This window comes from Haliaeetus albicilla, chromosome 11, assembly GCF_947461875.1.
Source record: "Haliaeetus albicilla chromosome 11, bHalAlb1.1, whole genome shotgun sequence".
NCBI classification, from domain to species: domain Eukaryota; kingdom Metazoa; phylum Chordata; class Aves; order Accipitriformes; family Accipitridae; genus Haliaeetus; species Haliaeetus albicilla.
In genome coordinates this window covers 2,355,280-2,381,465 of record NC_091493.1, presented here as the reverse complement: position 1 = coordinate 2,381,465, position 26,186 = coordinate 2,355,280, and the positions used below count along the sequence as shown (strand labels likewise).

The 26,186-nt window shown below is 55.7% G+C and overlaps 2 protein-coding genes across 5 annotated transcripts in view; one reads left to right on the top strand and one right to left on the bottom strand.

Moving 5' to 3' along the window:
* Window positions 1-26,186, top strand: part of CDH23 (cadherin related 23) — a 213,592-nt gene that overhangs the window by 155,515 nt on the left and 31,891 nt on the right. For 3 of the 4 annotated variants that reach the window (XM_069795809.1, XM_069795808.1, XM_069795807.1), the window contains exons 1-4: window positions 19,767-19,986; window positions 20,802-20,930; window positions 21,052-21,180; window positions 22,461-22,688. In XM_069795809.1, coding sequence (XP_069651910.1) covers window positions 19,783-19,986; window positions 20,802-20,930; window positions 21,052-21,180; window positions 22,461-22,688 — 690 coding nt within the window. In that variant the 5' untranslated portion in view covers window positions 19,767-19,782. Of the gene's footprint in view, window positions 1-1,210; window positions 1,401-2,312; window positions 2,459-2,765; window positions 2,986-3,640; window positions 3,794-4,833; window positions 4,948-6,168; window positions 6,318-15,373; window positions 15,435-15,790; window positions 15,940-16,865; window positions 17,002-17,198; window positions 17,588-17,663; window positions 17,766-18,730; window positions 18,734-19,766; window positions 19,987-20,801; window positions 20,931-21,051; window positions 21,181-22,460; window positions 22,689-26,186 lie in introns of those variants that run through there. The other variant, XM_069795810.1, reaches the window with a different exon arrangement.
* On the bottom strand, window positions 7,402-9,025 carry C11H10orf105 (chromosome 11 C10orf105 homolog). The gene has a single exon (XM_069797637.1). It carries the CDS (start codon window positions 9,009-9,011, stop codon window positions 8,595-8,597), a length of 417 nt encoding a protein of 138 aa, XP_069653738.1. The 5' UTR covers window positions 9,012-9,025; the 3' UTR covers window positions 7,402-8,594.

Sequence of the window (26,186 nt, the reverse complement as noted above, 5' to 3'; positions counted from 1 at the left end):
GAGGGAAGGCGGCTGTTGCGCTAAAAGCCTCTTCCTTTCACCCGACGAGGTTGTCACCTGCTTGGCTGGCACAGGGAATCACCTCCGAACTGGTGTCACCTCCAGTCAAGCACCATCTTGCAGAAGTCCATTTAAAAGGTTACTCCTGAGCCTCCTCGCTGCTGCCCATCCCATGCGTTTCTCCTTTCTGCTGGGATATTTTTTTTCTCCCCAAATTGTGTGGGTTTTGGCCAAATTCTCCTTTTCTTAGCCTCGCCTGCGACCTCCTTCAAGGACCTCTCTGAAAGACATTGATTTACAGCCTTTCAAGTCCCTCTGGTGAAATAAAAGAGAAGGAGAGAGGGAGGCTTGTACTCCATCACGCCGGGAGAAAAATGACGGGCACAAAATGGAAAATAAATGAGGGAAAAGTGAAGAGAATCCACAAAATCATATAAGGAGGAAGGCTGCAAAAGAAAAGGAGTTGGGGGCGGCGGGGGGGGGGAAGGTCTGGCAGTGCAGCCCGAACCACAGCACGGCGGTTTTCTCTCTTCCGTGCGGCACCAGCTCCACTGCTCGGCCCCTGCTTGAAGTCATCTTGCCTTTGACATCCCAATTAGTTGCTGGGAAAATAATTATTGTGTCACTGATACGATGTAAATTCAGCTGCAGGACAAGCAGTGGGGGTCGGGGAAGTTATGAGTGTAATGAAGTTGGGGTTTTTTTTAATGTAAATGTCCCCTGTAATTAAAAATGTCACAGGGAGAACAATAAAGCACAAAATGTCTGGCATGGAAGAGAACTCCACCGGTGAATTATTTCCAGTGTTTCCGATGTGGCAGCACAAGTTCCTCCGCATGCCTCTTTGTCCCTCTTTTATTTTTCTGAAGGGCGCTTGTTTTCTGGCTGGTTTTATTTAAAAGGAGAAAAGCCTGTTTGATTGCTGCGTGCTCGTGTCTCTCTTGCCATGCCATTACCTCCTGGGCTTGCAGGCCAATTTCGGTGAGATTTAACACCGCAGTAGAGGTCTCAAGGGTACAAAATCCCTGCAAGTTATCATGAAAATATACAGCTGTGTGGAGGAAGGAGAACTTCTTGCTGCCGCTGGTATGGGGAAGCCTGTCATGGGAACTCAGCCTGGTTATTAGACACTGGTGAATCTACATGGGGGTGCACGGTGGGACTTAATTCCCATCACTCTGCTTTAACTTTGGCTGTTTCTCCACGGCAGGTGGTGGCCATCGACCCAGACCTGGGGGAGAACGGCACGGTGGTGTACAGCATCCGACCCCCCAACAAGTTCTACAGCCTCAACAGCACCACGGGCAAGATCCGCACCACCGGTGTCCTGCTGGACCGCGAGAACCCCAACGCCCAGGAGGCCCAGCTCATGCGGAGGATCGTGGTGTCCGTCACCGACTGTAAGCCCCCTTTGGTCCCACTCCTCTTTGCCACAGTGGTTTGTCTTGCTCCACCGTAGCTAGAAATTGCTGGGGCTCAGGCCATGCAAGTGTCACCCTCCTCACCCTCCACTTTCCCTCCCTGATGGTTTTCATGCGTTGAGTTGAACTTTTCTCAGCCTGATTTTTTCCCTTATGATGAAGTTTCTGGGCTTTTCCTGTTTTGAGCATAAGTTGTGAAGATGTTTCTGAGGTTAAAAAATGAGAGTAGGTTAAAACCTGCTGCTAAAACAAACCAGCAACCTTCAAAGTGCGAGTGCAGTCATTTCTGTAGCAGCCCTGACGATGAGCCTGGGAGGCAGAAGCTCCCCCTCTTCTCAGTCGGGCTCCATCAGTGTCTAGGAAAGTCAATTGAGCAGGTGCAGGGAAAAGAGCTGATCAAGTGGTGAAATGTATTTTTCTCTGCAAATAGTACCTTAGGGAAACTCTTTTAGGAAAAAAGATAGAGATATGAAGATCATTTTCTATTATCCAGCCTCTTTCCTAGAGCCAGGAGGCAGATACAACCTTACCTCTACCCCTTTCTATTCTTGCATCACCTCTGCACTGTGCTAAAGCCATCGTCCCAGCCGTCCTGCCAGAAAGACAGAGATAAGCACAGACTGGCGTTGTTTTTGGTTTTTAGCTGTGTGCACAGGTAGCCATCGGTCTGCCTTGCTTGCCTGCTGCCAGGGAGAGTTTTCCCCTGCCAGGGGACTGTGCCATTAGTCTGATGGGCTGCAATGCAAGGGGTAACACGGACAGGTTAATGCCTCAAGGAGGCAGCCCCATCCTGCACTACTGTCTGCAGAGGGGGTGAGGCTCCTTTTTAGGGGAAAGGGGTGGAAACAGCTTGAGGCATTAACCTTGAAACCCCGTTCCTGGCTTGTGCAGGTGGGAGGCCACCCCTGCGAGCTACCAGCAGCGCCACGGTTTTCGTCAACCTGCTGGACCTGAACGACAACGACCCCACTTTCCAAAACCTGCCCTTCACTGCTGAGATCCCCGAGGGCCTTCCCGCAGGCTCCTCCGTCTTCCAGGTGAGCGTGTCCCATTGCCTCCATGCCCCACGCTGGGAGCTGCTGCTGCCGCTGCCATCGCTTCTGCAAATGCTTCTTCTACATCCTCTCCATCCTCTAGCAATGCAACCGGGGGGATGCAGAAGAGGTTGTGGCAACCCACCCCGTGCGCTCACTCCCGGCAGCGGGGATGCTCCGAGGCCCTTTTGTTTCAGCCCAGCATCCCTGGGGGCAAAGAAATGCTCGGGGTTTATGTGCTGTGATTTTCATCGTCAGGAGATGATCGGGCTCCCCCATGCTCAGCCCTTCCCTCTGCTCTCCCCACCAGGTAGTGGCCATCGACCTGGACGAGGGTCCAAACGGGCAGGTGACGTACCGCATGCAGGTGGGGATGCCCCGCATGGATTTCCTCATCAACAGCACCAGCGGCCTCGTCACCTCCACCACCGTGCTGGACAGGGAGAGGATCACCGAGTACTACCTGCGGGTGGTAGCCAGCGATGCCGGCGTGCCCTCCAAGAGCTCCACCAGCACCCTGACTGTCAAAGGTGGGTGCACCGGGACCCCTTCCAACCCCTGTCTGGCCGCAGAGTACCCTCCGGTCCCCAAAAGATGGGTGACAAGGACACCTCACCAGGGGGGAGATGTGGTTTATACAGGAGACATACTGAGACCCTTATTATGTAGCGTGTCTTTGTCTTTAATTTGATGCATTTCTACTCACTGGCTTTACGTAAGCCTAGAGCTGAGGATAAGCATCACCTGGAAAAAAACTGACCCTGGATCCTCCTCAGGCCTGGGTTTAGAAAAGGAAGTTTCTGGTCCTGCAACCCCAGAGCCCTCTGCCGTATGCTGGGAAGTACTGAGCTTATATTTAAGCCCCAGATTTTCCTCTGAATGGGGATAGAAATGAGTCTGTGATTAAAGTTAGTGTTTGCACCAGTTATGTAGGGTATCTTTGCACATGGGGTGTGAGCTGTATGTATCAGAGGCAACCAAATACAGCCTGCAGCCGTGCGGACCGGTCCTTACGGCCGGTCTGCAGGCATCCCCACCACACAGACGGCAGGGAGCAGAGGCAGAGCATTCCCTGGGATGCTCGCAGCAGCAGGCAAGTGGGTTTGGGAGCCTGGTGGACATCAGCCTGGCATCTGCAGGAGGGGCAGCCCGGGGGGGGGCACTCAGCTCTGCTCCCCTTTTCAGTTCTGGACGTGAACGATGAGAACCCCACCTTCTTCCCAGCCGTCTACAACGTGTCGCTGCCCGAAAACGTGGCCCGGGATTTCAAAGTGGTCCGCCTCAACTGTACGGATGCCGACATCGGGCTGAACGCTGAGCTCAGCTACTTCATCACTGGTATGAACCCCTTGCAAAGCGCTGCAAAGGGGAGCGAGCTTTCCTTGTGGAAAGGAGCCGGGCAGCCCCCAGACCTTGGCCAGGGTGTTCTGCACATCAGCGCTCCCTTTTCCAGCCCCTCCAAAGCTTGTACGGTATCGCCCTCTGCCGAACAGCCCCGCTTGGCTCCCTGCTTTGCTGACGGCTCCGCCGCTATTCCTTGTCCCGCTCGGGGTGAACCCTTGCCCCCGAGCATCCCTTGCCGTCTCACACCGCCGGGATGCAGCCAGCAAAAAACAGGAGGATGGGCTTAACACCGCTGGGGCGGTATTCGCTTAACGCGCATCGAAGGCTGGAAGCCTTTCTGGAGTTTTAGGGCATCTCGTAGCCCGGCATGCAGGTGGGTTTGGGTGGGCAAGGAGCAGGTGGGCAGCGATGCCACCCGGGCAGCGCCTGGCTCGAACCGCAGCCGCAGCACCTGCAGCGGGAGGGAGGCCGGGGAACCCCCCGGCCGCGCTTTGACTTGCAAACTGCACATGCGGCATTTAGCCCTCAGGAAGAGGGCAAAAATAGAAGCGTCACCGGCGAGTCATTTTTCTCACAATAGCAGCCTCACGTTTCATGTCACGGCCCCTCTGGCCTCCCCCACAAGAGAAAAGGTGTGTGTTGTCCCACAGGTACCGCGGGCCGCACGCAAAGTTACCCCAGTTTTCTTCCGAAGCGTTCAGGAAATGATCTGGCATTTCTATGATTCAGCTTTTCCTACAATCGTCGCTCCTTTCCTGTGCTGTGAGGCAGGCACGGCATTTGGTGTGGCAGAGAGAAGGCGCACTGCCCGCTTTTGCTGCAGAGAAGCTTTGCCTAGGATGAGATACGAGCTTGCCCAACACTTGCCTTTGGTCCAAACTGTATAAAATGCAGCCCTTCAGCAGGGCAGGCTGAGCACTTGTGATTTCCACGGCCGGGCTGACCCCATGCCCAGGCTGCAGCATCCTCTGCAGCGTGGGCTCTGCTCCCTGCATCCGGACAACGGGCAACCTGGTCCTTGTCCTTTGCTGCAGGTGGGAACCAGGATGGCAAATTCAGCGTCGGCTTCAGGGATGGGGTGGTCAGGACGGTCGTGAGTCTGGACAGGGAGACCGTGGCATCGTACACACTGATCCTGGAGGCCATCGGTAAGGATTTCCCACCTTTCCCGCGGGACCGCTGCCACGCAGCCACGCAGGGCGGCCGTGCACGTGCTGAGCTGCCTTGCAGGCACGGCAGAGAGACGGCAACCTTTGAGGCTCTCTATAAACCAGAGCCTGTGTTTGGCGTTAGCATTTCACAACCCACGTGCATTAATACGTCCTGGTTCTACCGTGACTTTTGCAGACAGTAAATTCACCCCTTGGGCTCACCCAGCCCCGGGGGTTTCCCTTTCCACTGGGGAAGGCAAGGCCCCCATTGCTGCAAGGCTGCATGCTGTTCGGGGCAGACCTCCACCCAGAAATGCCAGTGCCACAGCATCAGTCCCCTAATGCCATGCCAGCCCTTGGCTCAGTGGCTGCTGATTAATCCAGAGCCACCTGGCACGGAGAGAGGGCCCGCGTGCCAAACCCATCTTGGCCGTCATCCCCAGAGCTTTATAATGATGTGCCTGTTTGCAGAAGACTTGAACGTCCCTTTTGAAAGGAGAATTAAGTGGCCTGGTCAGAAATCTCGGGGCACGGCATTGCAGGTGCCACGGGGTCTGCAGCGGGGATGCTGCACCGGCTGGGCATGCAGAACCGGATCCCAAGTGGTAAAGGGTCCGTTCTGCCCTTCCGATGGGTGTCAGACCGCCTGTGTTTTCCCAGTCACCAGATCCCAGCTGGGTGGGTTTAGTGCTCACTTGTATCAGGCACGTTGGAAAAACCAAACCCAACCTATGCTCCCCATTGCCTCATCCTTCGTGGCAAAACCAAGAGCCGTGCTGCGATGTCTTTATCTACTGAACATCAACCGGTCCCGATGTTCTTTGGCTGTGAGCTGAGCTGGGTCTACAGAAAACTTATCAGACCCCTGCCCATCTTCATCTCCCAGATCCCTAACCTCCAGCAGTCCCTTCCAGCATACATCACCCTCTTTGTCTATGGAGTTGCAAACCCTCTTTAATGACCGGTTGCTTTTCCAGCCTTACTGGGCAGTGCCTCCATGGCAGAGCTTGGGGGTGGTTTGGCTTTTCCTTTTTCGTTCAGGATAGGCAGAAAAAACCCTCATGGTTCCGTGTGGGATTTGGAAGCTTCAGAAAAGATGGAGGATTTTAGTTTAGAAATTTTGGTCCTGTTATTTTCAGCAGCCGAAGGCTGAGCACCACCTCTGCAAGGAGGAGATGGAGGTGACCGAACCTCCCCTCGCCTTTCTCTCCCGTACAGACAACGGCCCCACTGGGAACCGGCGCACTGGGACTGCCACTGTGTATGTCACCGTCCTGGACGTCAATGACAACCGACCCATCTTCCTTCAGAGCAGCTACGAAGTCAGCGTCCCCGAGGACATCCCAGCCGCCAGCAGCATAGTGCAGGCACGTGGCTCTCTTCCACTGGGCCCCCTGGGTGGGTGAAGGGGGTTCCCTGCTCTCCGTGCCCTGGCACCACAGCTGTGAGCTGCAAGAAGCCCAGGGCAGAGATTTTTCCCTCCCCATCATCAGTCTGTTCCCCCAGGCCAGTGCAAGATGTCTTCTTGCTTGTGTGCTCCCCTGCTCCTTTGCTAACCCAGACTGTGAGCACCGGGGAGAAGACAGGAAAGCACAAGGGAAAAATAGAAAATTCACCCCATTTCTGCAGGGGCTGAGAGGAGAAAACCCAAGCCCTGTGTTGGTGAGGCCCCTTTGCCTGGCTGCATCCCCGCTTTCTCCCTCCTCCTAGCAGAGAAGGGGCTGAGAGCGGAGGTCTCAAAGGGGAGGGAGAAAAGTGCGTGCAAAGAGATGCTCTGAGAGGGGGGAAAAATGGAGGGAGAAAAGCGTTTGGACTTCGCTTTCATTTTTGTTCCTCTTTGAAGGAGCGGTGGGCAGAGCTGAATGGCTCAGTGAGTGCTGAATGAATGCGGGCATTCACTAAGCCTCCGAGGGCTTCCAGCATCCCTTCAAACCCAGGGCTCTTCTGGAGCGGGCACCAAAGGCTCTTTGCAGAGGGCCCTGGGAAGGCTCCTCCTGCCTTGAATACCTCTCCCGGCACAGGGAAAGGGGCAGCTTTGTCCCTGCCTCTCGCGGGCAGGGTGAGTCACCGGGAGAGAAGAAAGGAGCCTTTCGCCTCTTGCAACAAAGGTTTGCTGGGAGTCACGCTCGGGGTGGCTGGTCCCCAAACGCCGGCCCTGCGGCTCCTCGTCACCTGCTGCGCCGCGATACGGTGTACGTGATGGCCGTTGCACCGTGCCTGTCTCGGGGGTCAGGCATCTGCCTGCAATCCCTGCACCCGGGGGGGAGGTGGGCAGGGGAGCAGTGCAAGCGGAGGGACGCTCTGCCGGGGGACTCCTAAAACTGAGCCGGTTTTGCAAATCGAAAGACTGTGAAGGGAGGAAACCCGAGTCTGACATCAAAGTCCCTTTTCTTAGAGCATGTTTCCCAAAAGAGGGGGATGACCTTGGAAGTCTGTGGCAAAGGAGAGGCACTATTTGGGGGACGTTTGTTTTCCACAGAACAAAATCAGAGGGAAATGGAAATGGGCAATCACCTGGGCTAGTTTAATTTACACCTTTAAAAGTGAACCATTTGTACTGAAGCTCTCCCCCTTCAAATACATCCCCCACATCCCTATGGCAACAAGAGAGTTGTTGAAGGTTTCCCATCCCCTTCTCCGAAAGCCAGGCAGCCCAGGGCCAGAGGAGAGCGGGAATGTCCCAGGCAGCCCAGGGAGGTCCTGACGCTGAGCTGCACCCCGCGAGGGTCAAAAACCATGCGAAACCCAGAGAGCCAGGGCTTGGTGCTTGCCATGGGACCTCACCAGGCATGGAGACTTCACCCAAAGGGGTGAACCTGACGGCTCAACTTAGCACGAGCTGCAGACCTGGAAGAACTAAACCAGTTCTTTTTCCTACTGATTTCTTCAAGCACGTCAGATTACCTGCTGGCCGTTGTACCCTTTCCCAGCAGAAACGAGCAGCTCAGCCTTGCGCGGTGGCTTTCCAAGCTGGCAGCTGCTGTGAGCTTCAAAAGGCCTCTTTAATGCATTTACAGGCGTGTTTACCTGCTCCCGCTGCTCATTTATTGAAGCAGGTTTCCAGCAGGCAGCTGTAGCGCACATCCTTCCAAGCATCAACTGCAGCAACCCATGGCTCGTTGCATGGGGAGAGGGGAGACGGGGACCGGGCAGCGCACGGGGGGCATGAGCCTTCCTCCACCTGCTCAGGAGCACGTCTTGGGGGCAATCTCAGCTGAGGATTGCTTTTTGTGGAGCACGTTTGCCCCGGGATGCCTCTCTTCAAGGCGATATTTGTTAGGCAGCCAGGTTGCTCTTCTCTAGCCCAGGCTGTTTGTACAGGTGCCTCGCAACTTGCACAATGTTTTCCAAAAGAAATTAAGCAGCAATATTTTTTTTGACTGCCCGGTGATAGCTGCGCGTGGGTGTCGTTTGGATGCCTCCACCTTTCCTGCCAGGAAACAGTAACCTGGAAAGCATTCTGGAACATGAAATAGCAAAATCTCCTGTTGCCTTGCAGAGCCATTGCCTGGAAATGAGCTGCTCAAAGGGGCTCTGCCGGGATGCCCAGGATACCAGGGGCTGCTTGAGGAGGGAACTGAGCCGGAACCAAAAGCTTGGGAAAGAATAGCAATGCGGGGTGATTTAGTTCCTGCAGAGCAGGATCACATTTTGGTGGACTCCATGATGTCCCAGTCCTGGCTGGCAGGGGAGCTTCTGGGGCAGGCGAGCTGGCTCTGGGACACTGGCCGACTCCTCCTGAAGGTGTTGATGGAACGGCGCAGGGAGCCCAGCCGCTTCCAGAGCCTCAGCTGGGGCTCGCTGGCATCCGCCGGGTGATGGGGCATGCACTCGTGGGGCCCAAAGCGGGACTGGTCCAGCGCCGCTGGCTTGCAGAGGGTGACAAAGATGACAAAGGTCGCCAGGAGGAGGAAGATGCAGACGAGCGCGACGATGACAGGCAGCGGCTCTGCCATCTTGGGGGATGCGGGACTGGGTGGGACCAGCTCAGTGGTCGAAACCAGAAGCCCAAGGAGAGGTGGGGTGGGAGAGGTCCTGTTGCCAGCGTCCTCTGTGCTCATCTTCCCTGCAGTGCACGACATGACACAAATAAGCGACATGGGGTGATTACTACCTCGAAGCTGGACACCACCCAGACAGCCACCCTCTGTCCAACCTGATAGATTTTTGGCTCGCCTTGATGTCCAAAATCCTCCTGGCCGTGTTTTCTGTGACCCAGGGGTTTAGGAGTCTGTCTGCTTTGCCAGCAGGCAAAGCACAAAGGTGGGATTTATACCTGCAAAGTACTCCCCTGAACTGAAGTGCAAAACCATCTGGCAAAGAAATCTAGCACAGGTGCTACTACATATACGTGGTACCATGGCCCCGGTGATGACACCTGTAGAGAACATGCATGCATGTTGCATGAAGCTTTTCTGGAAGCGATAAATAATTGTGTACTAGAGAAGGTCCAAAATCCTTCCCCCAAGCTGCCGGGGTTTGGTTCTTCTCTATTCCCCAGAAATCTGGGTTTGTTGAATTGACTGTCTTTTGGGGTTTTTTGATTATTCCCTCTCCCCTGAAGAAAGGGGATAGTTGGTTGAACCTCCGCCTAGATAAGTCCCCATCGAGCTGCAGTACTGCACTAGCATTGCCTTTTCTTTTTTGCAGGGGTGAAGTGTAACGCCCTCAGTCTGCTTGTGCTGAAAATCCTCTTGTGTTAGGTGTTTTGCTGACCTGGTTTCAGGTTCAGACACGTCGCAGGTTTCTCAGCCAGTTCTGCAAACAGTGACGCAAACCAGCTTCCCAAAGCCTCCCCAGTAAGATCTCTTACCGAACACTTGATGGCGACTGTCCTCTCCTTTCCCCGCTGGGCCACATCCCCCCCAACTCACATCCCCAGAGCAGTTTGCACCCATCGTTTTGTTCCCATGCACCCATTCCCATCCCTGGACTGGCTGTGCCAGCAGCCAGCACCTCCCCAGCTCAGAGATGAGGGCTGGGGAAATATTGCCGTGCCAACCCTCTGCAATGCGACAGCTTGGCTTGGCCCTTCATGCTCTAGCCTGTATGCTGGAGGTAAAGTTTTATTACGCTGACTTTCCTACAGAGTTGCGGGAGTTAGAAGAGTGATGGAGGGATGTTAGGCTGGTCCGTGGCCGGGCAGTCTCCTGGCAAGTACGGATTTGGATTGACCCAGTTTAAAGTTAAGAGTTTAGGAGGGGACAGGCAGGGCTGCGGGGACTGCCAGGGTCTCTGGGTCTGCACTTGCAGCCGCCATCTCGAAGCCACGCAGGTTTGTGTAGGCAGCAGCCAGACGTTCACCGGTAAAGCATTCAAAAAAGGGGAGAGGAGACATCAGCGAAATGTCTTTAATCACTCATTGGAAACTCTGAAACGCCCCGGCGGAGATGAGCCTGATGGAAAGCAAGATGCTGCATCAGAATAGATAAGCATCGCTCACCGTCCAAATTACACAAGAGGAAAGAACCTTAAGCAAACACTATGAGACCTGCAAGGCTGAGCGCTCAGAGGTTAAGGAGTCCTTGAATTCGGGCTGTCTGTGCCCTAGCCGTACCCTCTGTGTGCGGGTTCACACTTACGTAGGTGAGTTCCCAGCTTTGGTTTGCCAGAACCCTGCCTCATCCCGGATCGCTCCTGCAGGCTCTGTACTCCTCCCCTTGCAGGCAATGAGCTGAGATACGGAGGGACTAAGGTCAGAGGTTTCCACTCGAGTTGGGTGCCGGGTTTGAGCCACTTTGGAGATGTGATTTATTTCTGGAATACTTTGCATTGCCTGGGCTTGAGCCTTCAAAGCTGCGATGCTGGCAGCTTCGGGGCAAGGACTGTATCGGCCTGGTCAGAGCTCGGAGGCTCTGGGGAGATGTGGCTGCTTCTATGGGCCAGAGCCAGCTCCGCGCTTAGAAAATGGGAAACGCAAAAATAAATGGGTTGGCATCTGAGAACGCCTTAGCTTGGGTGAATCCCTGTGTGTATTGCAAGCAGGCTCAGGGGCCAAGGCTCTCTTCTGCTCCTCTAGAGTGCTGTTTCCACTTCCTTTCACCCCAAAAGCATTTCTTCATCTGGCAGCCTCTCCTTGCCTGGTTCAGCCCCTTCCCCTCCAGCTTCGGGAGCAGAGCAGCCCCTGACAGCCTCAGCCATCCCAAAGACCTCCCTGCTCCGTGGGCAGGCTGCTCCTGTGCGCTGCCCGGGCATGAAAACCAGCAGGCAGGGCTGCTGCTTACCGCTCACACCACAGGCAGCCTGAATCAAGGTTACCACGGCTACCTTAATTCTGGCATTTACTGACCGCACGTGGTTTGGCTTGGTGACCTTATACTGTTTGTTAAGAGCGAGACGGGAGGCATGGGCAATTTCTTTAGGTAGTTTTTTGCTCCGTTGGTGGTGGCTGTAGGCTTTTTCTTTTAAATCCAGCTGACAGTGTCCCTTAGAAACACATTGGGAGGGATCACACTGATGTTTCCCAGGCTTTTCCAGCCATGCACTCTTCTCCCCTCGCTTCTCATCCATCCTCTCCTCACACCCAGCTCGGCTGGCAGAGCTGCAGATTCAGGGAAGGTCCGGGCTGCCCCTCACCTGATCTCTTAAGCCCTTCCAGAAGTGGAGCCACTAAAAACCTGGGAAATCTTTGTAGGGTACACGTAAGCAATGACTTTTCTTTAGGGCCAATAAGTTTTCAACATATTAACACACTCACAGGGGATTTCCCCCTCACCTCCTGCCTAAGACAGAGTTACAGTGGTTTTAGCAGAATTTCAGCAAAAAGTCACCAAGATTGGAGTCCTATCAGCAGAAAGGTCAGGGTGTGATAACAGCAGCACTCCCCATGCCCTGGCCACAGCATGCGTGGGGACGAGGTCTTCCCTCCCGCGGGGTGGGAGCTCGGTGCCTTTCCCGAAGCACGGTAACAGACTGGTCACCCGCAGCATTTTGTAGCCACTGGCCAAGCTGCTGCCTGCATCCCTGTTTGTAGCATCGCCCCTTCCCAGCATCACCCCAAGCCCCGCATTATTAACCCAGGTGGATTAATAAGAGGCTTGCCCAGCCTGGCAAACCTCCCCAGAAAGGTCATCCTTGCCTGATCAGTTCTAACAGGAGACGTCCCCGCGAGTGCTCAGGACCCAGCACAGGGCACGAGGCAGACGAGGATCAGAGGGAAAGAAGAGAAATTGCAAAAAGCAAAATGCTCCCAGGGAAGGTGGAGAGGAAGGAGAAATGATTCTTGTGCGCAAGCAGCAGAAAGCGTTACTCTGCCCAGCGCCGGGCGCTGCCTGCCTGGCCTGGCCCAGCTGCTTAATTTGGCAGGAGTTTTTCCATATGCTCTCCCTCGCTTTTCTCAAACTCCTGCAAAGAAAAGGCTGTTTTCAGGCACTACTGTGCCTGTAATACAGCTCAGATGAAAAGCAGCTCTCTTTCCCCTCCCCGTCTCGCTTAGCGACGCTTTTCTGGAGCTCCCCAGCTTTTCCCAATGCACTAAATCTTTCTACTTGCTTGCAGGAGGAGGTAATGCGGGAGGGTATCAAACACGCAGCTTAACAACCCGGATAGTTGGGTAGCGAAAGCAAAGGGCTGTAAGTGATACCGTACCCCATCGCCATCGCTGTTAAGCGGCAGCGCTGCATCTGCAAGACTTTCCCCCTCTCCCATCACCGGGACAGACAAAGCAACGCAACGGGGGAAGGCAGGAGGGATGCCTGACTTCAAACCCACCCCAAACTTCGCATCTCCCCTCCCCACCCCGTTCGCAGCCCTTTCCCCAGCAGCACGTCCCTGGCCTGCCTCGCTCGCCCCTCGGGATTAGCCCGAATGGCCTTTTGTGAGTTTGCCATGGGGATTTGGGCTCCCTACCTCTCACCGACCAGCCGAGCTCGGGCTTTGCCTCCCACACGCCTGCCTCGCCGCCTCTCCCACCGCGCTCTGCGGGCTGCCAGCCCCCTCGTCCCTTTTGGAGGGGAAGGGAGGGTGGGAGAGAGGGGGCAAGCCGGGCTGAGGACAGCCCGAGCATGCAAAACCAAGGGGGCCCCCGAGCCCCTTCCCGGGATTTGCCACCGTGGCGGTGTCCCGGGGCTGTGCCCCGCTGGGACGAGGGGTCGAGCCCCCCGGACTGTGTTTTCCCAGGCTTTGCCCCTGCAGGAAAACTGAATGGTACAGTCGTGGGCTGAGCCCCCCGCACCAGGGAGGGGGCAGCGGGCTACCCTCTGTCCACCTGCTCCCCCTTTGCCCGGCAACTCTGCGCCAAGCCGCTTGCTTTTTTTCCCCATCCTTTTATTCCCCTCCTCCTTTTCTGACCCCTTTGCTGTAGCTGGGGGTGTTTGAAAGGTGGCCTGCAAAAAGCTGGCTCTGCCTGCAGCCCGCTCTTTCTGCAGCAGGGGGATAAAGCAGGCTGGCGGCACCCAGCCTTGCACCTGCAGCAGAAAGAGTTTTTCTCCCACCGCTTGCACTCAAGTTAAATTGTTTTGCCAGGTTTGGGACGGTCTGTCAAAAAGTACCGCGTCTCCTCTGGGACCTCAGAGAGTCAAAGCAGTGGCAGCAGAGCTTTTTTCCAGGCTGCAGGCTGGCAGGAGCAGCTGTTGTTTTAATGCAAACTACTTTTTTTTTTTAATAAAAACCAAATACCTGGCCTGACCCATTTCACCTGGTTTATGTGCCAGAGCTGCCTGCAGCAAATGCTTGGGGTGAACTGGGAAAAAGATGGCTAAGGGGGTGTTTGCAAGGTGCAGTTTGCTCATCACTTTGAAAACCTTCCTGTTTGCTCACCTTGAAGTGCATTTTCCCGGGCACAGCAGGGCAGGGGATGGCACAAAAAGCTGCAAAGATTTGTCTCCTGTCCCTTAGGCTTCCTTCCCACAGCTGCTGCCCCAGCACGGTGTTTCGGCTGATGCGATAGCTCTTCCCAGGACGGAGCCGGTGCCATGCCAAGGCAGCCCGTCTGCCTGGGCATCGCTCGCCTGCTGGTGCGGTGCCCATCCATCACGGAGAGGAGACAGCCCAGCTCCTGCCCAGAAATGGCCTCGGGGAGCTGCGAGGGTGGAAGAGCCGGTGTGGGAGGGAGAGCTTTCTGCTGTGAAAGGAAGGTGCTGGGTCCGTGGTGAAACACGGAGCAAGGCACAGGGTTGTGTCTGGCCGTAAGCGAGATGTGAACTGGTCTGGGATGGAGGCAAACAGCGTGCATGGCACAGATAGTTTGCAAGTGCAGGGGTCAGCATTTTCTAAGGTTTCTGGTGATGCAGGCTGATTTGGTGGAAGGGAACAAGAGCAGTTCAAGGCAGCTCAAAACTGCATTTCGGAAGAGCATCCCCGACTCCTGCAAGCGTTGTGTGGGGCTGTGGGTGAAAGCCAGCCCAGGGCTTTAAAGCTGAGCCCCTATAAATGGCCTCGCTGTTCCCGCTGCACGTGCATCCTTTGCAGCAACCCCTCCTCTTTTCAGTGCACGTCTGGGTGCGAACACCCACCTGCCTGGAAAAAGGAAACTGCTGGATAATATTTGTAGGGAGAAGATGCGGCAGAAGATGCCATGCCAGGGGGAAGCAGGCGGAGAATAAAGGCTAAGGCATTCTCCACGTCCTCGCCCTGGTAATTTGCACGCAGCCACCGCTGCGGTCGTGGTTTGGATGCTTTGCGGGAAGTGATTTCAGCGGAGGGGAGACGCGGTGGCTCAGGGCCAGCTGGGGAGGAATCCCTGGCTCTGCTGTCCCTCGCCGGGTCCCGCTTCCCAGCTGCCGGGGCCGGTGGGCTGCTGGCTGGGGTTTGTGGGGAAAGCACTGCAGTATTGTTCAGCGACACCAGAGGGGACCCGTGACTTGGGTTTCCCAGTGTGGATAGCTTATTTGATACGTGCATGGATTGTGCAGTGCATCACAGCTAAGAGGTGCTCCCACCCACTGCTCCAGGTCTTGCGAGGATTCAGACCAATGTCGAGACCACCAGCGTGCTCTGGGCTGGTCGCATTCGTGTTTCTTTCGGTAATATTTACATATGCGGCTGCTTGGGTGACTTGCCCTGATGCCGCGGGCTGCGTGCCCACCGGGCACGGGAGCAGCTCTCCCTGCCCAGCTCAAGCCAGCTCTGCGGGCAGGGAGGCTCCGTCCCCGGCGGCATCTCCAGCGGGGCAAACATTGACGTGCAGGGCAGGACCGATGGAGGCACCTCCGCCAGCACACTGACCCGTGGGTTTCATGGCATGGTCCTCAGGCTCAGCTCTCATCCTAAGCCCATCTAACAGCTAACCTGGCAGCCGAGGGCCACCGAACCCCCTGTCCCTGCTGTCCGGTGACGAGGGGAGGGTAACTTATTTTGCTTTGCAGTTTGTAAGCTCCCTGGCTCAGGTGGAGGAGCAGGATGTCCAGCCTCAGAGAGTGGGAGGATTTGTCACGGTCTGGAAATCTCTGCCCTTCAACTTCACTGCTTTTCTTTTCTCATGAAGGTGAAAGCCACAGATGCAGACGAAGGTGTTAACGGGAGAGTGTGGTACAGGATTGTCAAGGGTAAGTCCAGGTGCCCCTTTATGCATTTTGCACCAGGCTCTGGCCAGCCACACGCACAGCCTCGGGTGGTTGCGCTCTCCATCCTTTTGCACTTTGCAGCCCGCAGAAACATTTCCCCCACCCCTGAGCACAGCATTAGGGTTAATTGCTGGTGGATGATTTGTCATGGATGGATGCCGAGATGCCGTAGCTCCTGGCTTCACCAGGGCCAAACCCTGATATAGCTGGAGGTGATGGGGCTTGGGTTTTGCTCAATATTCTTCCTCCAAGATAGGTCCCCGGGGAGGGCTCGGCGTGTCACCAGGACGGATGCAGCGGCAGTGGGGAGCATCCATCTCGCTTTTCCCTCCTGCCAGGAAACGAGCACAACAACTTCCGCATCAATCCCAGCACCGGGCTGGTGATGCGAGGCGTGCGGCACCTCGACAGGGAGCAAAACTCCTCTCACGTCCTGGAGGTGGAGGCCTACAACACGGAGCAGGGACCCATGAGGAGCTCCGTGCGGGTAAGGACCTCGGGGCTTCCAAGGGCTGAGCAGCAGGCCTGGGAGGTGGAGGAGTTCAGGCAACATATTCGGGATGCTTCATCAGAGGGCAGTCATTTCCAGCCCTTGCAGGCGTGCAGGAAGTTTGAGAGATCTGGCATGGAAATGCTGATGAAAAGTCTCCCGGGGCCATCCGTGGGTGGAGAAGAGGTTGTTGGGGGGGTTTTTGTTGTTTTTTTTTCTTTTTTCCTGTGACATTTCAGTGTGAGGAGGCTGCTAAGTGGTGCGGCAGTCACTGTCAGAGGGAGTCCCGCTCGGCCGGTGAGATGCGGTTCAGCCTCCGGGAGCCTGTTAGAAACCGTGTCTCCTGGCCAGGCATCTATGTAAATAAGCCAGGACCCAGTGGCAATAATCTTTAGCAGTGACACGCCAGCTTCCCACAGTTCCCACGAACCCAGCCCTCTGCTTACGTCTATTTTTAGACCCACTGGTGGGGTGGGCTCTGGCTGAGCGCAACATGCCCACAGCACCAGCAGCAAGCAGAAAACCAGGAGGAGAAAGGATGTTCCCTGGGGAAGCGGCAGCTCAACCCGCTGAACTTTGAGCAAAATTTCCCACCGAGTCATCAGCATTGCTATGTTGCAGGGTCTGTAACTGCAAAGTTTTGAGCAGGGAATCCCAAAGCACAGAGAAATTAATACACAGACTGTACCTCCCTCTGGCCAGGGAAGGACTGAGTCACTCTGACCACGGGGCTTGTCTAAATCTATGATGTTAAACTGTGCATGTTCACTCTCCATCACGTGGTGTTTGTAGTAGAGATAACATTTCTCCTGTGCAGCAGATGAGTGCCGCGAAGGATATATTTCCCCTCGCAAGTGTAAGCAGCTGGCAAGGGTTTACAAGCCTGTCCGGCTCACCTGTGGTTTCTCGGGGGGGTTTTGCAGGTGATCGTCTACGTGGAAGACGTCAACGATGAGGTGCCAGTGTTCACCCAACGGCAGTACAACCGCCTGGGGCTGCGGGAGACGGCAGGGATAGGGACTTCGGTGGCGGTGGTCCGGGCCACCGACCGAGACACAGGTAGGAAGGTGAGGGTGAGAAACACCCAGCTTCTGGGGGGAAGTGGTAAAATCAGCCATTGCGCAGACCCTGGCTTGGCTGGGTTGAAATCCCCACGTGGGATGGGCTCTGCTCCGAGGTCGGGGTCGGGGTCGGTGGTGCCTGCCTCTTCGGGATGCTCCATCCAACCGGCGCCGTGGTTCCTGCTCCTGCCCCAGGGAACGGCGGTCTGGTGAACTACAAAATCCTGTCGGGCGCCGAAGGGAAGTTTGAGATCGATGAGAGCACAGGCCTCATCACGACGATCGAGTACCTGGACTACGAGACCAAAACCAGCTACCTGATGAACGTCTCTGCCACGGACCAGGCACCCCCCAACAACCAGGGCTTCTGCAGCGTGTACGTCAGCCTGCTGAACGAGCTGGACGAGGCTGTGCAGTTCTCCAACAGCAGCTACGAGGCCGTGATCATGGAGAACATCCCCCTGGGCTCTGAGGTGCTCCGGGTCCAGGCCCGCTCCATCGACAACCTCAACCAGATCACCTACAAGTTCGACCCCAACACCAACGCACAGGCGCTCTCCCTCTTCAAGATCAACGGGATCACTGTAAGTAGCCACAGCATGGTCCCTCCTGGCTTGCTTGGCCACCAACACCAACGTGGCTGTTGTTCATCCTTGGCAGGGTGTGATCACGGTCAAAGGCCAGGTGGATCGAGAGAAAGGGGATTTCTACACCTTGACGGTGGTGGCCGATGATGGAGGACCAAAGATTGACTCCACAGTGGTGAGTAGCTTCTACCCACTTCCCCGCCAACCTCTGTGCTGGCAGAGCTGACCTCAGGTCACCTCCCTCTTCCTCTGGCATGGGACGGCATGTCCTAATTGTCCTCTCTGCTCTGGCCACCGGGGTCTGGAAACCCTGATTTGGGGGAAACCCTGCATTTGCATAAGCACAGACCGGTGCCTTTTAGCTTCTGCGTGTCATAGGGTGGGATTTCTGAGAACGAAATTGAAAAAAAAAACAAACCACCCCAAACTGTAGAGTTTGCAGGTCGCTTACCAAGCTAAAACAGTTTTGAGGGAGGTAAATTTGGGGGCCTTGAAATACTTCACAGTGGTTTATGTTTAAGAGGGTTATATTTGGCAGTTTCAAAGGCAGCCGAGCAGGAGGGTGATTTGCATTTCTCTGCTGGGGCAGGAGGCACTGCGGGTGCAGGGTGAGCCTGGTCCGCATGCCGTGGACAGGGGCAGCTTGGCTGGCACAACCCAAATTCTGCTGGTTTGGCCCGGCTGGAGGAGCAGGGACCCGGGGGGAGGTGGGGCAGGGGGTGAAACCAGAGGCTGGCCTGCAGGGATGGGCAGCACCCTGCGTTTCGAGCGCTCTCGTGTCTTGGCGCATCTGTTGCCTCTAAAAAGGATGCTGGATGGCAAAGGCAGCGAGGCTGCAAGCGCTGCCTGTCCCCACCCATGGGTGCTGGCGGCTGTGCGCTCCGCACGCTGCCATGCTCTTCTCTGAGCCTCTCCCAGAGCGAGGGGCAAATCCGCCAAGCTTATCTAGAAAAAACAAAGGGATACACCACCAACAGACGAGCCTCCAAATCACCGCAGGGGGGTACCCGCAGCCCCTGATACTGCTACGCTGGGATGCAGGGCTAGCCCACTGCCCGTTGCATCTGCCCGCACCTCCTCATCCCCCACTAACTCTTGGTTCTTTGTTTTCTCTGTTTCCCCTCTGCTTTCCTCCAACAGAAGGTAAGCGTGTCCGTCATGCTGGCATCATCTTGGGGGCCAGGATCCATCCCAAACTCTGCATTGAGCTGCAGGGAGGGACAAGGGCGGAGGTCTCCAGCCCTGTCCCACCAGCACCACCAGCCTCTGTGACACCCCCCCGGGACATGGTGCGGCGCCCGTGAGCCACCCTGCTGCTGGCGAGCAGAAATCCCAACGCCCTGATCTGGCACTTGGGACAGCAGCTGCCGGATCCATCGCAGCGGCTGAATGGGCTCTCCCCGCTCCTGGCTCTCTGTTTTTAATTCAGCGGCAACAATAACCGAATCATCCCGAGGCACACAAGTCGCTCCCCGGCTTCCTCCGGGATGTTGTCACATTCAGCCTGGCCGCACCTGGGGGCTCAGGGCACCCATAAATAGAGCCCCGGGAACAGAAAGTCTCTTCCTCTCTCATTTCTGTGTCACATTGCAGCTCTTTGATTACAAATGCAATGAGAGCATTTCCTCTGGCTAATTGTGGCCGAAGTAGCCTGGTCCCCGGTCGCCTGCGGTGGAGTGCCCCTCCGAGCATCTCCTGCCCGGTCTCTCACTCGCCCATGTGCCTTTTCCCAGGAGGGAGCTCACGTCTTCTCTATGCCCACCTTGCCCTGGTTTAGTTAAATACACACAGCGCTCTCTTCTTTGTGCCCCTTTAACTTTAAAGCAAACCCTGCCCAACCTCTGGTGCTGTGAGCACAGATGAAATCGCTGCTCATGAAAAGCTTAGCAGGAAAGGGTCAGCCTGCAGCAGCGTGAGTTGCTCCATCCCCAGCTATTTGGAGGATAAAAAACCATAGGGTGCTCCATAGAAAAATCCACCAACTGAGAGCTGTAGCACCCTGGCACTCTCTCTCCAGCCTCTAAGCATCCCTCCTTCTCCTCCTCCTCCTCTGCAGACAGGGATGTAGCTTCAGTTCCTGGGCTCAAACACCTGCACCCATTCCCACATGGCATGGACAACACTCAGGCTTTTGGCACCTCGGAAGGGTGCAGCGGGTCAAGAGTTTGCAGGGGATGTCAGCGCGGCTGTTGATGCCGGGTGGGCAGGGAGCCGGCTCCTGCCTGAGTCCCGTGCCATGCCCACAGGTGACCATCACGGTCCTGGATGAGAACGACAACAGCCCCCAGTTTGACATCACCTCCGACTCGTCCGTGAGCGTGGCAGAGGACAGCACCGTCGGCAAGCAGGTGGCTGTGGTCCTGGCCCGCGACCCCGACGCTGGCAGCAACGGGCAGGTAGGGAAGCCGGCGCAGCAGGCTTGGGGCTGCCCGTAAGGCTATGGTAGCGTTTCACTGACACAGAAATGCCTCCATCAGCATCTTCCCAACCCTTTCCCCTGCTCTGCATCCCTGCGAAAGCAAAGGCTGGTCATTGACGCCGGCGGTGCTGGGGATGTTTGTGCAGCGGGTACCAGCGCTCCCCGGTCAAGGCGTGCCTGCAAGAGAGGAAAACACTCGTCCTTGGGCTGTCTGGGGCAAAGAGCTCTGCGGGACATGTGTCAAAAGGAGCCCGGCAATCTGAAAACCAGCTGTGGCCTCTCCCACCACGGGGAACGGCAGCGAAGCCCTTGGCAGGCTGAGCAGGAAGCTCTCTGCCGCTCGCTATTTTCTTTACCACGCAGAGAGGCGTTAATGAGGTCCCGTCTGCTCTCGCTGCAGATTCTGTCTGAGATGTCACAGGCAGGGCTGAAAATCAGGGGGACTCTGCTCTGACACCCTCAGAGTCAGGTCTGGGATTTTGGGGTCCATTAGTGAGCCACTGTCTTCTTTGGTGTCTGAAAGGGACCTGCCACATGCTCCATGCCACCCTTAATACCAAAACATCGCTAGCACCGTAGGAGGGCTGTGGATGAGACGGGGGTTGACCCATGGTTGGGGTGGCTGCAATTAGCCAGGACATCTGTGGAGCTCAGCTTCTGTGGACCTTTTAAAACGCTCAGAGCCTTCCTGAGACAATGCTGGGTTTATAACTGTAGGGTGTCCTCTCTCTCCTTCCTCCTCACAGCATCCTATTGCCTGCCCTTTTTTTTATTTCCCGGTCACATTTCCAGGTGACTTTCTCGCTGACATCGGGGAACATTGGCCGGGCTTTTGAGATCCGTACCACCAACAACACCTATGGCGAGGTGTTTGTGGCACGGCCACTGGACCGGGAGCTGCTGGATCGCTACACCTTACGGGTAAGCACCAAACCGCCCCACTTACCTCCTTGGGCTTCTTCTGGTTTGAGCATCGAGGCTATTTTCCTGGGGCTGTGAGCTTAAAAAGAGCATTTGTTTGAAAATCCACCCCCAACTGCAGATCCAAGCCTCGGATGGCGGCGTGCCTCCCCGGAGGAAGGAGCACACTCTGCGAGTGAACATCCTCGACGTCAACGACAACCCCCCCATCATCGACAGCCCCTTCGGCTACAACGTGAGCGTGAGCGAGGTAAGCACGCGGCCCCGCTCCTCTCCTTCCATCCTCCCAAGGTGAGGTCTTGCCACAAGGCAGGTGGGGACAACTCCATTGGCGGCCCCTTGCAAACCTCACCTTGGGTCATTCAAGGGTTGCTGGCCCCTTGCAAGCCCTCACCTGTGCTGGCCTCCTCGTTTTGGGCTAGGAGAGAGCTCTGCAGGCAACTTAAGCCCATGAGGCTGCAGGGACCAGGAGGAAGGAGAAGTGGCTACACGCCCATGGAAATGCCACCGAAATGACACAAGAGGCGGCGCGGTGCAGAATAGGAATTGCTTTCAGGAAGCAGCTCGGCAAGAGCTAGATAATTAAGCAATAAAACACAATCAGGCATGAGAAAAGACAACTTATTTCCTGACAGTTTAATTCCTGGACCGGGGGGGTTCTCAATTTGATGATAAAAAATGAAATACGAGTAATAGCCAGTGACACTTAGCTGTGAGGAAGTGGTGCTCATGATTAATAGCTTTGCATTAAAGTTATTGCCCTGATAGGATTTTCTTATCTATTTAATACATGTTCAGAGCTGGTTGAAGAACAGAATTTCTGTTTTGATTTCCCCCGTAATGGGACTATCCAAAAATAATTAGCCGAGCTCTGAGTCCATTACACAGCCTTCACCTTTGCACACACACTGGTTTTTACACTCTCCCAGGCTGTGCCAGCCTAGATAGGACCTAATGCGCAGCTTTCTGTGGCAGGAAATCAAAATCCTTCATTGCAACAAATGGGAGATGTTGTAACGTATGGAAAAAGAGGTGCAATTCCAGCGTGCAGCGGCAGCTGGCTTTGGTGACTTAACAGTAAATGTCGCCTGTTAGTTTTATTCCATTTCTTTTCAAAAGCTAATGTAGAAAATACATTTAACTTCAGAGTTTCAAACCAAAAAAGATCTGAGCACTCAAGGAAAGGGCAGAGCCTTCCATCGCTAAGCCTGTGGCTGATTATCAGCTGAGCTATCTGTTGCAGGGCGAGTAGCCTTGGTTAATTTTTTGCACAAAGATGCATTTATTAATAGAACATCATTCGCAATATGCACTGCAAAAGCAGCATTCAGGAGCTGGTGAGGGAAAGCAGCCTTCTGCTTGGCTGCTGGGTGTCAGGGCAGCGAGTTTGGAGCCTCAAGCACGGCAATGCCTGGAAAAAACCCTCTCTATATTAGAATTATGTTACTAATTATATATTTTATATATTATGAGGCGCATGCGATTTACGTCGTGTATCTCTGCCGCTCACCCTGCCGTCTCCCCCTGCAGAACGTCGGTGGTGGCACGGCGGTGGTCCAGGTACGTGCCACTGACCGGGACGCCAGCCTCAACAGCGTCCTCTCCTACTACATCACCCGCGGGAACGAGGACCTGACCTTCCGCATGGACCGCGTCACCGGCGAGATCGCCACCCGTCCCTCCCCGCCGGACCGCGAGCGGCAGAGCTTCTACAGCCTGGTGGTCACCGTCGAGGACGAAGGCAACCCCTCCCTGTCGGTGAGCCACCAAAATGTGCTTTTGAGGGGGGGGAATGGAGCTGGGCAGCACTGCGGGAACGAGCTTAGCATTGAGACGTTGAGCATGAAGGGGGGAACAGGCACAGGGCACAATGTTTCGGTGACCAGGCCATTTGGGTTATGACTCGGGGTCCAATCCTGCTGAGTACAGGTTTGAGCCAGGGCCTCCTTCGGTGCCTGGTCCTGCGGGACCCTCTCTTGCAGTCGTCTGGGGAGGTGCCGTCTCCCGTCTGTAAATGCCAAAAATGTCAAGAGCATCCCAACAGGCAAGCGTGCTGGCGGCTGCAGGAGTTGTCCTGCTCACACTCCGAGTCTGAACGGTCCTGGGCTGTTGCTCACCCATCTCAAGGCAGGGGGTGGCTGGAGCAGCAGCTGAACCATGGTTCAGCTCACCGTGGACCGATGTGTGTCCGCTCTGGTGCTTGCAAATCAGAAGAGCTCCAGTAATTACCGCTATAGCCGTTGCCGTCCCCACCATGCGAGATTTGGGCAGCTCTTTGGTCGCGTTGCTGCCGTTCGGAGTACCCTGCCCGCAATAAGCGGGGTCTGGGCATGTGTTTGGGGGCTGATATGAGACCCTGTCCATCATCCTTTGGTCTGGGGAGGTGGCCGCCTTGCTTTTTAGCTACCAGTGTGCCAGAGTGCCTGTCTCCTCTCCCTCGCACCTTCCCCACTCCACGAATCTCAAGTCTCGTTATCCGTGCCTTTAAGGAGGACTCTGGTGTGGGAGCGTCAAAAGAGCAAATAACTTTTGGGGTATTTTCCAGCCCCGAGTCCTTCCTAACCCCACGGCTCTGCAGGGGTGAGCGAGTGCCTGTGTCCACAAAGCAAGCCCAAACTGTGACACGGGGAGGCGTGACACCCTGCGCGACACCCTGCCATCCTTCCTCTCCCCCACCTCCACCTGCTATCTCTTGCCATCTCTCTGATCTCCCAGCAGAGCTCTTGCTGCAAAGCCCTGCTCTACATTTTGAGGAAACAGGTTGCAACCAGCAGTGCAAACTGCGGCTTGCAACTCTCGCTTCAGGCTTTGCACCTCAACTCCTCCCTGCTAGGTAGTTCACATGCTTGCTTCTGCAACACCATCTTTTTCTTAAACCCTGCAATTGCTGGCGGCTTAAATCTAGGTAAGACTCTTCTTCCAGAACGAGAGAAGGCAGCTTTGTGTAACTGCAGCACTCATAGCACCAGCTCCTCCTTGTCCCCGTTGCCCGGGCGCCCTGGGAGCATCGCTGATGCTGCTCTGGTGAGGAATGCCATGTGCCGAGCCGGCAAATCCCATTGCCATGGCAATGCCCTCTTGCCTTCCCAGTGCCGTCGAGGACAAGTGACACAGCTTATCGCTTCACGCTGCCAAAGCGGTGTCCCAGCAGCCTCGCTTGTCCTCAGGGTTTCTGCTGCGTGACCACCACGTCACCGGCGCAAGTTATGCCAGCAGCGACGATCAAAATCCCGCCACGCTGAAGCAAAACAAAGCATCCAGTGACCTGATTCCTGAGCGGAGAGAAGAGGCTTGGCCCTTTTTGGAGCTTGAGGATGCTTAGGTCTTGCGAAAGGCTGCCCTGCATGTCGCTTGCTGACTGCTGGCCTCATGCCTGGGTGATGTCTGTTGGGAGTTTGTCACCCACCAGAAACTTTGGTTTCACAAGTTAAGTCTAGGCTGATGCAATGATACACAAAAGGGATTTATTGGTTGTAACTCGTACATCCCCTCGTGTGCTTCAAGATTTGGTTTTCTGAGTATGGGAGAGGCAGAGGAGACATTGCTGGGAGAGGACTCGGAAGTCCCACGGTGATCCGTGATACCCAGGACAGCAAGGTGCATGGAATACTGGCCGTCCTCTTGGGAGCTGGAAACGCAGGGGCAAAATGGTAAAGTGCTGATGCCAAAAGGAAAGCATTTGCCCCAGAAAGCACTGCAGGAAAGAAAACCTTCACAAGCTGGTGAGCTGCAACTGGAAGCTCTAGGTGTCCTTGCGTGGGAATTGCAGGAGTCATCCGGGCTCTGTCTGACCCTGGTGCAAGCCTGCAGCTGCACCTCCCCAAGGGCTGGCCCTGCTCCGGAGTCTTTGGGACGCTTCCCACAGCAGAAGGAAGAATGTCTGCCCAAGGAAGCTGCAGCACCCACGTGCAGCGGAGCAAGGCTCCTCCTGGCACTGGCAGACCCGGGTACCAGCAGCTGCAGCAAGGCAGGGTGGATCAGCAAAGCCGCTCCTCACTGCCAAGATGCCTATCTCGCAGCTGCTCCCAGCCAGGACTGCTTCAGCCTCTGCAGTTTCTGTTCCCATCCACCTACTCCAAAACAAGAGTTCAGGTGAAGCACCGCGGCAGCTCCTCATGAACGAAGCCCCGGGTGCTGATGCAGCGGAAAACAGCCGGCAGCGGGGAGCCAGCTCGACGCGCGTTCCCACGCCAGGCACTTGCAAGAGCTGGTGGGACCCGGCAAGGGCCGTGAGGGCATAAGCGTCTTGCTGGGTCGCCTCCACCGTAAGCATCCGGCCCGAAGGTGCGGCACTGTGCTGTCTTCTCCACCGGTGGTGGGGGCCAAGGCGGGGTGCCAGCACCCAGCGTGCCAGGGCTCCTGCTCCAGCATGTGTAAAATGCTGGGTAGCCATCACTTCTTTCGCCTAAAAGTCTTTAGTTTTCCTTCTGGTGAGCTTTCCAGGTGGGGAACGGTCCCTGATGCCACACGGTGCCCCGACGTGCCGCACCAGTGCCTCTGGCAGAGAACGTGGGTCGCCTCTGCCACCCACCGCACCTGCCTGCAGCACAGGGCATCCCAAAAAACGGGATTCCTGCAGCACAGAGGGAAACCTGTTTCCAACAAAGCTTTATTCTGTCGTCAAACAGCGCATTTGTTAGCAAACGGAGAGACTCAGAGAGGGTTTCAAAGCGGTTAGGACCTGCAGGCAGGCAAATCCCCTGCGTGCCTTTCCGGCTGCAGCTGCTGGGATGGGGAGAGGGAAGCGCTGGAGGCACTGGGTGAGCTTCCCCAGAAAAGCCAGGAAAGGGGCCGAGCCGCAGCTGGCAATAAAGCACGAGTCCCGTGCTCAGGAGGTTACATCTGCGGTGGGGGCATTGGTGCTGGCTTCTCCTTTATCCCTCTGCCCGCGGCCAGACTATCCTGAAGTTGCTCTCGCTGAAGCCAACACCAGATTAATCAAATCCTGCAGCGGGCCAGGGTGCCCCCGGCCCATTGCAGAGGCACACGCTGTTTCCTCCAGCTACGTAGTGTGAAAATTCGGCGTGCTGCCGGGGATGCTCTGCCCGGGCACGCTGCCTGGTATGGCTGTTGCTCAGGTCTGACGCTGTTTTGGGATGACTAATGTTTATGTTTTTCTAGTGGCAATTTTTTCCCCATTTTACAACAAAAATAGAAGCAAGAGAAAAAAAAACCGAACGCACCTTTTGAGTAAAAGTGTCTACCACAAAGTTTTACCTCCTCGCCATGGGCTGAGTCATGCTGGAGCCTGACCCA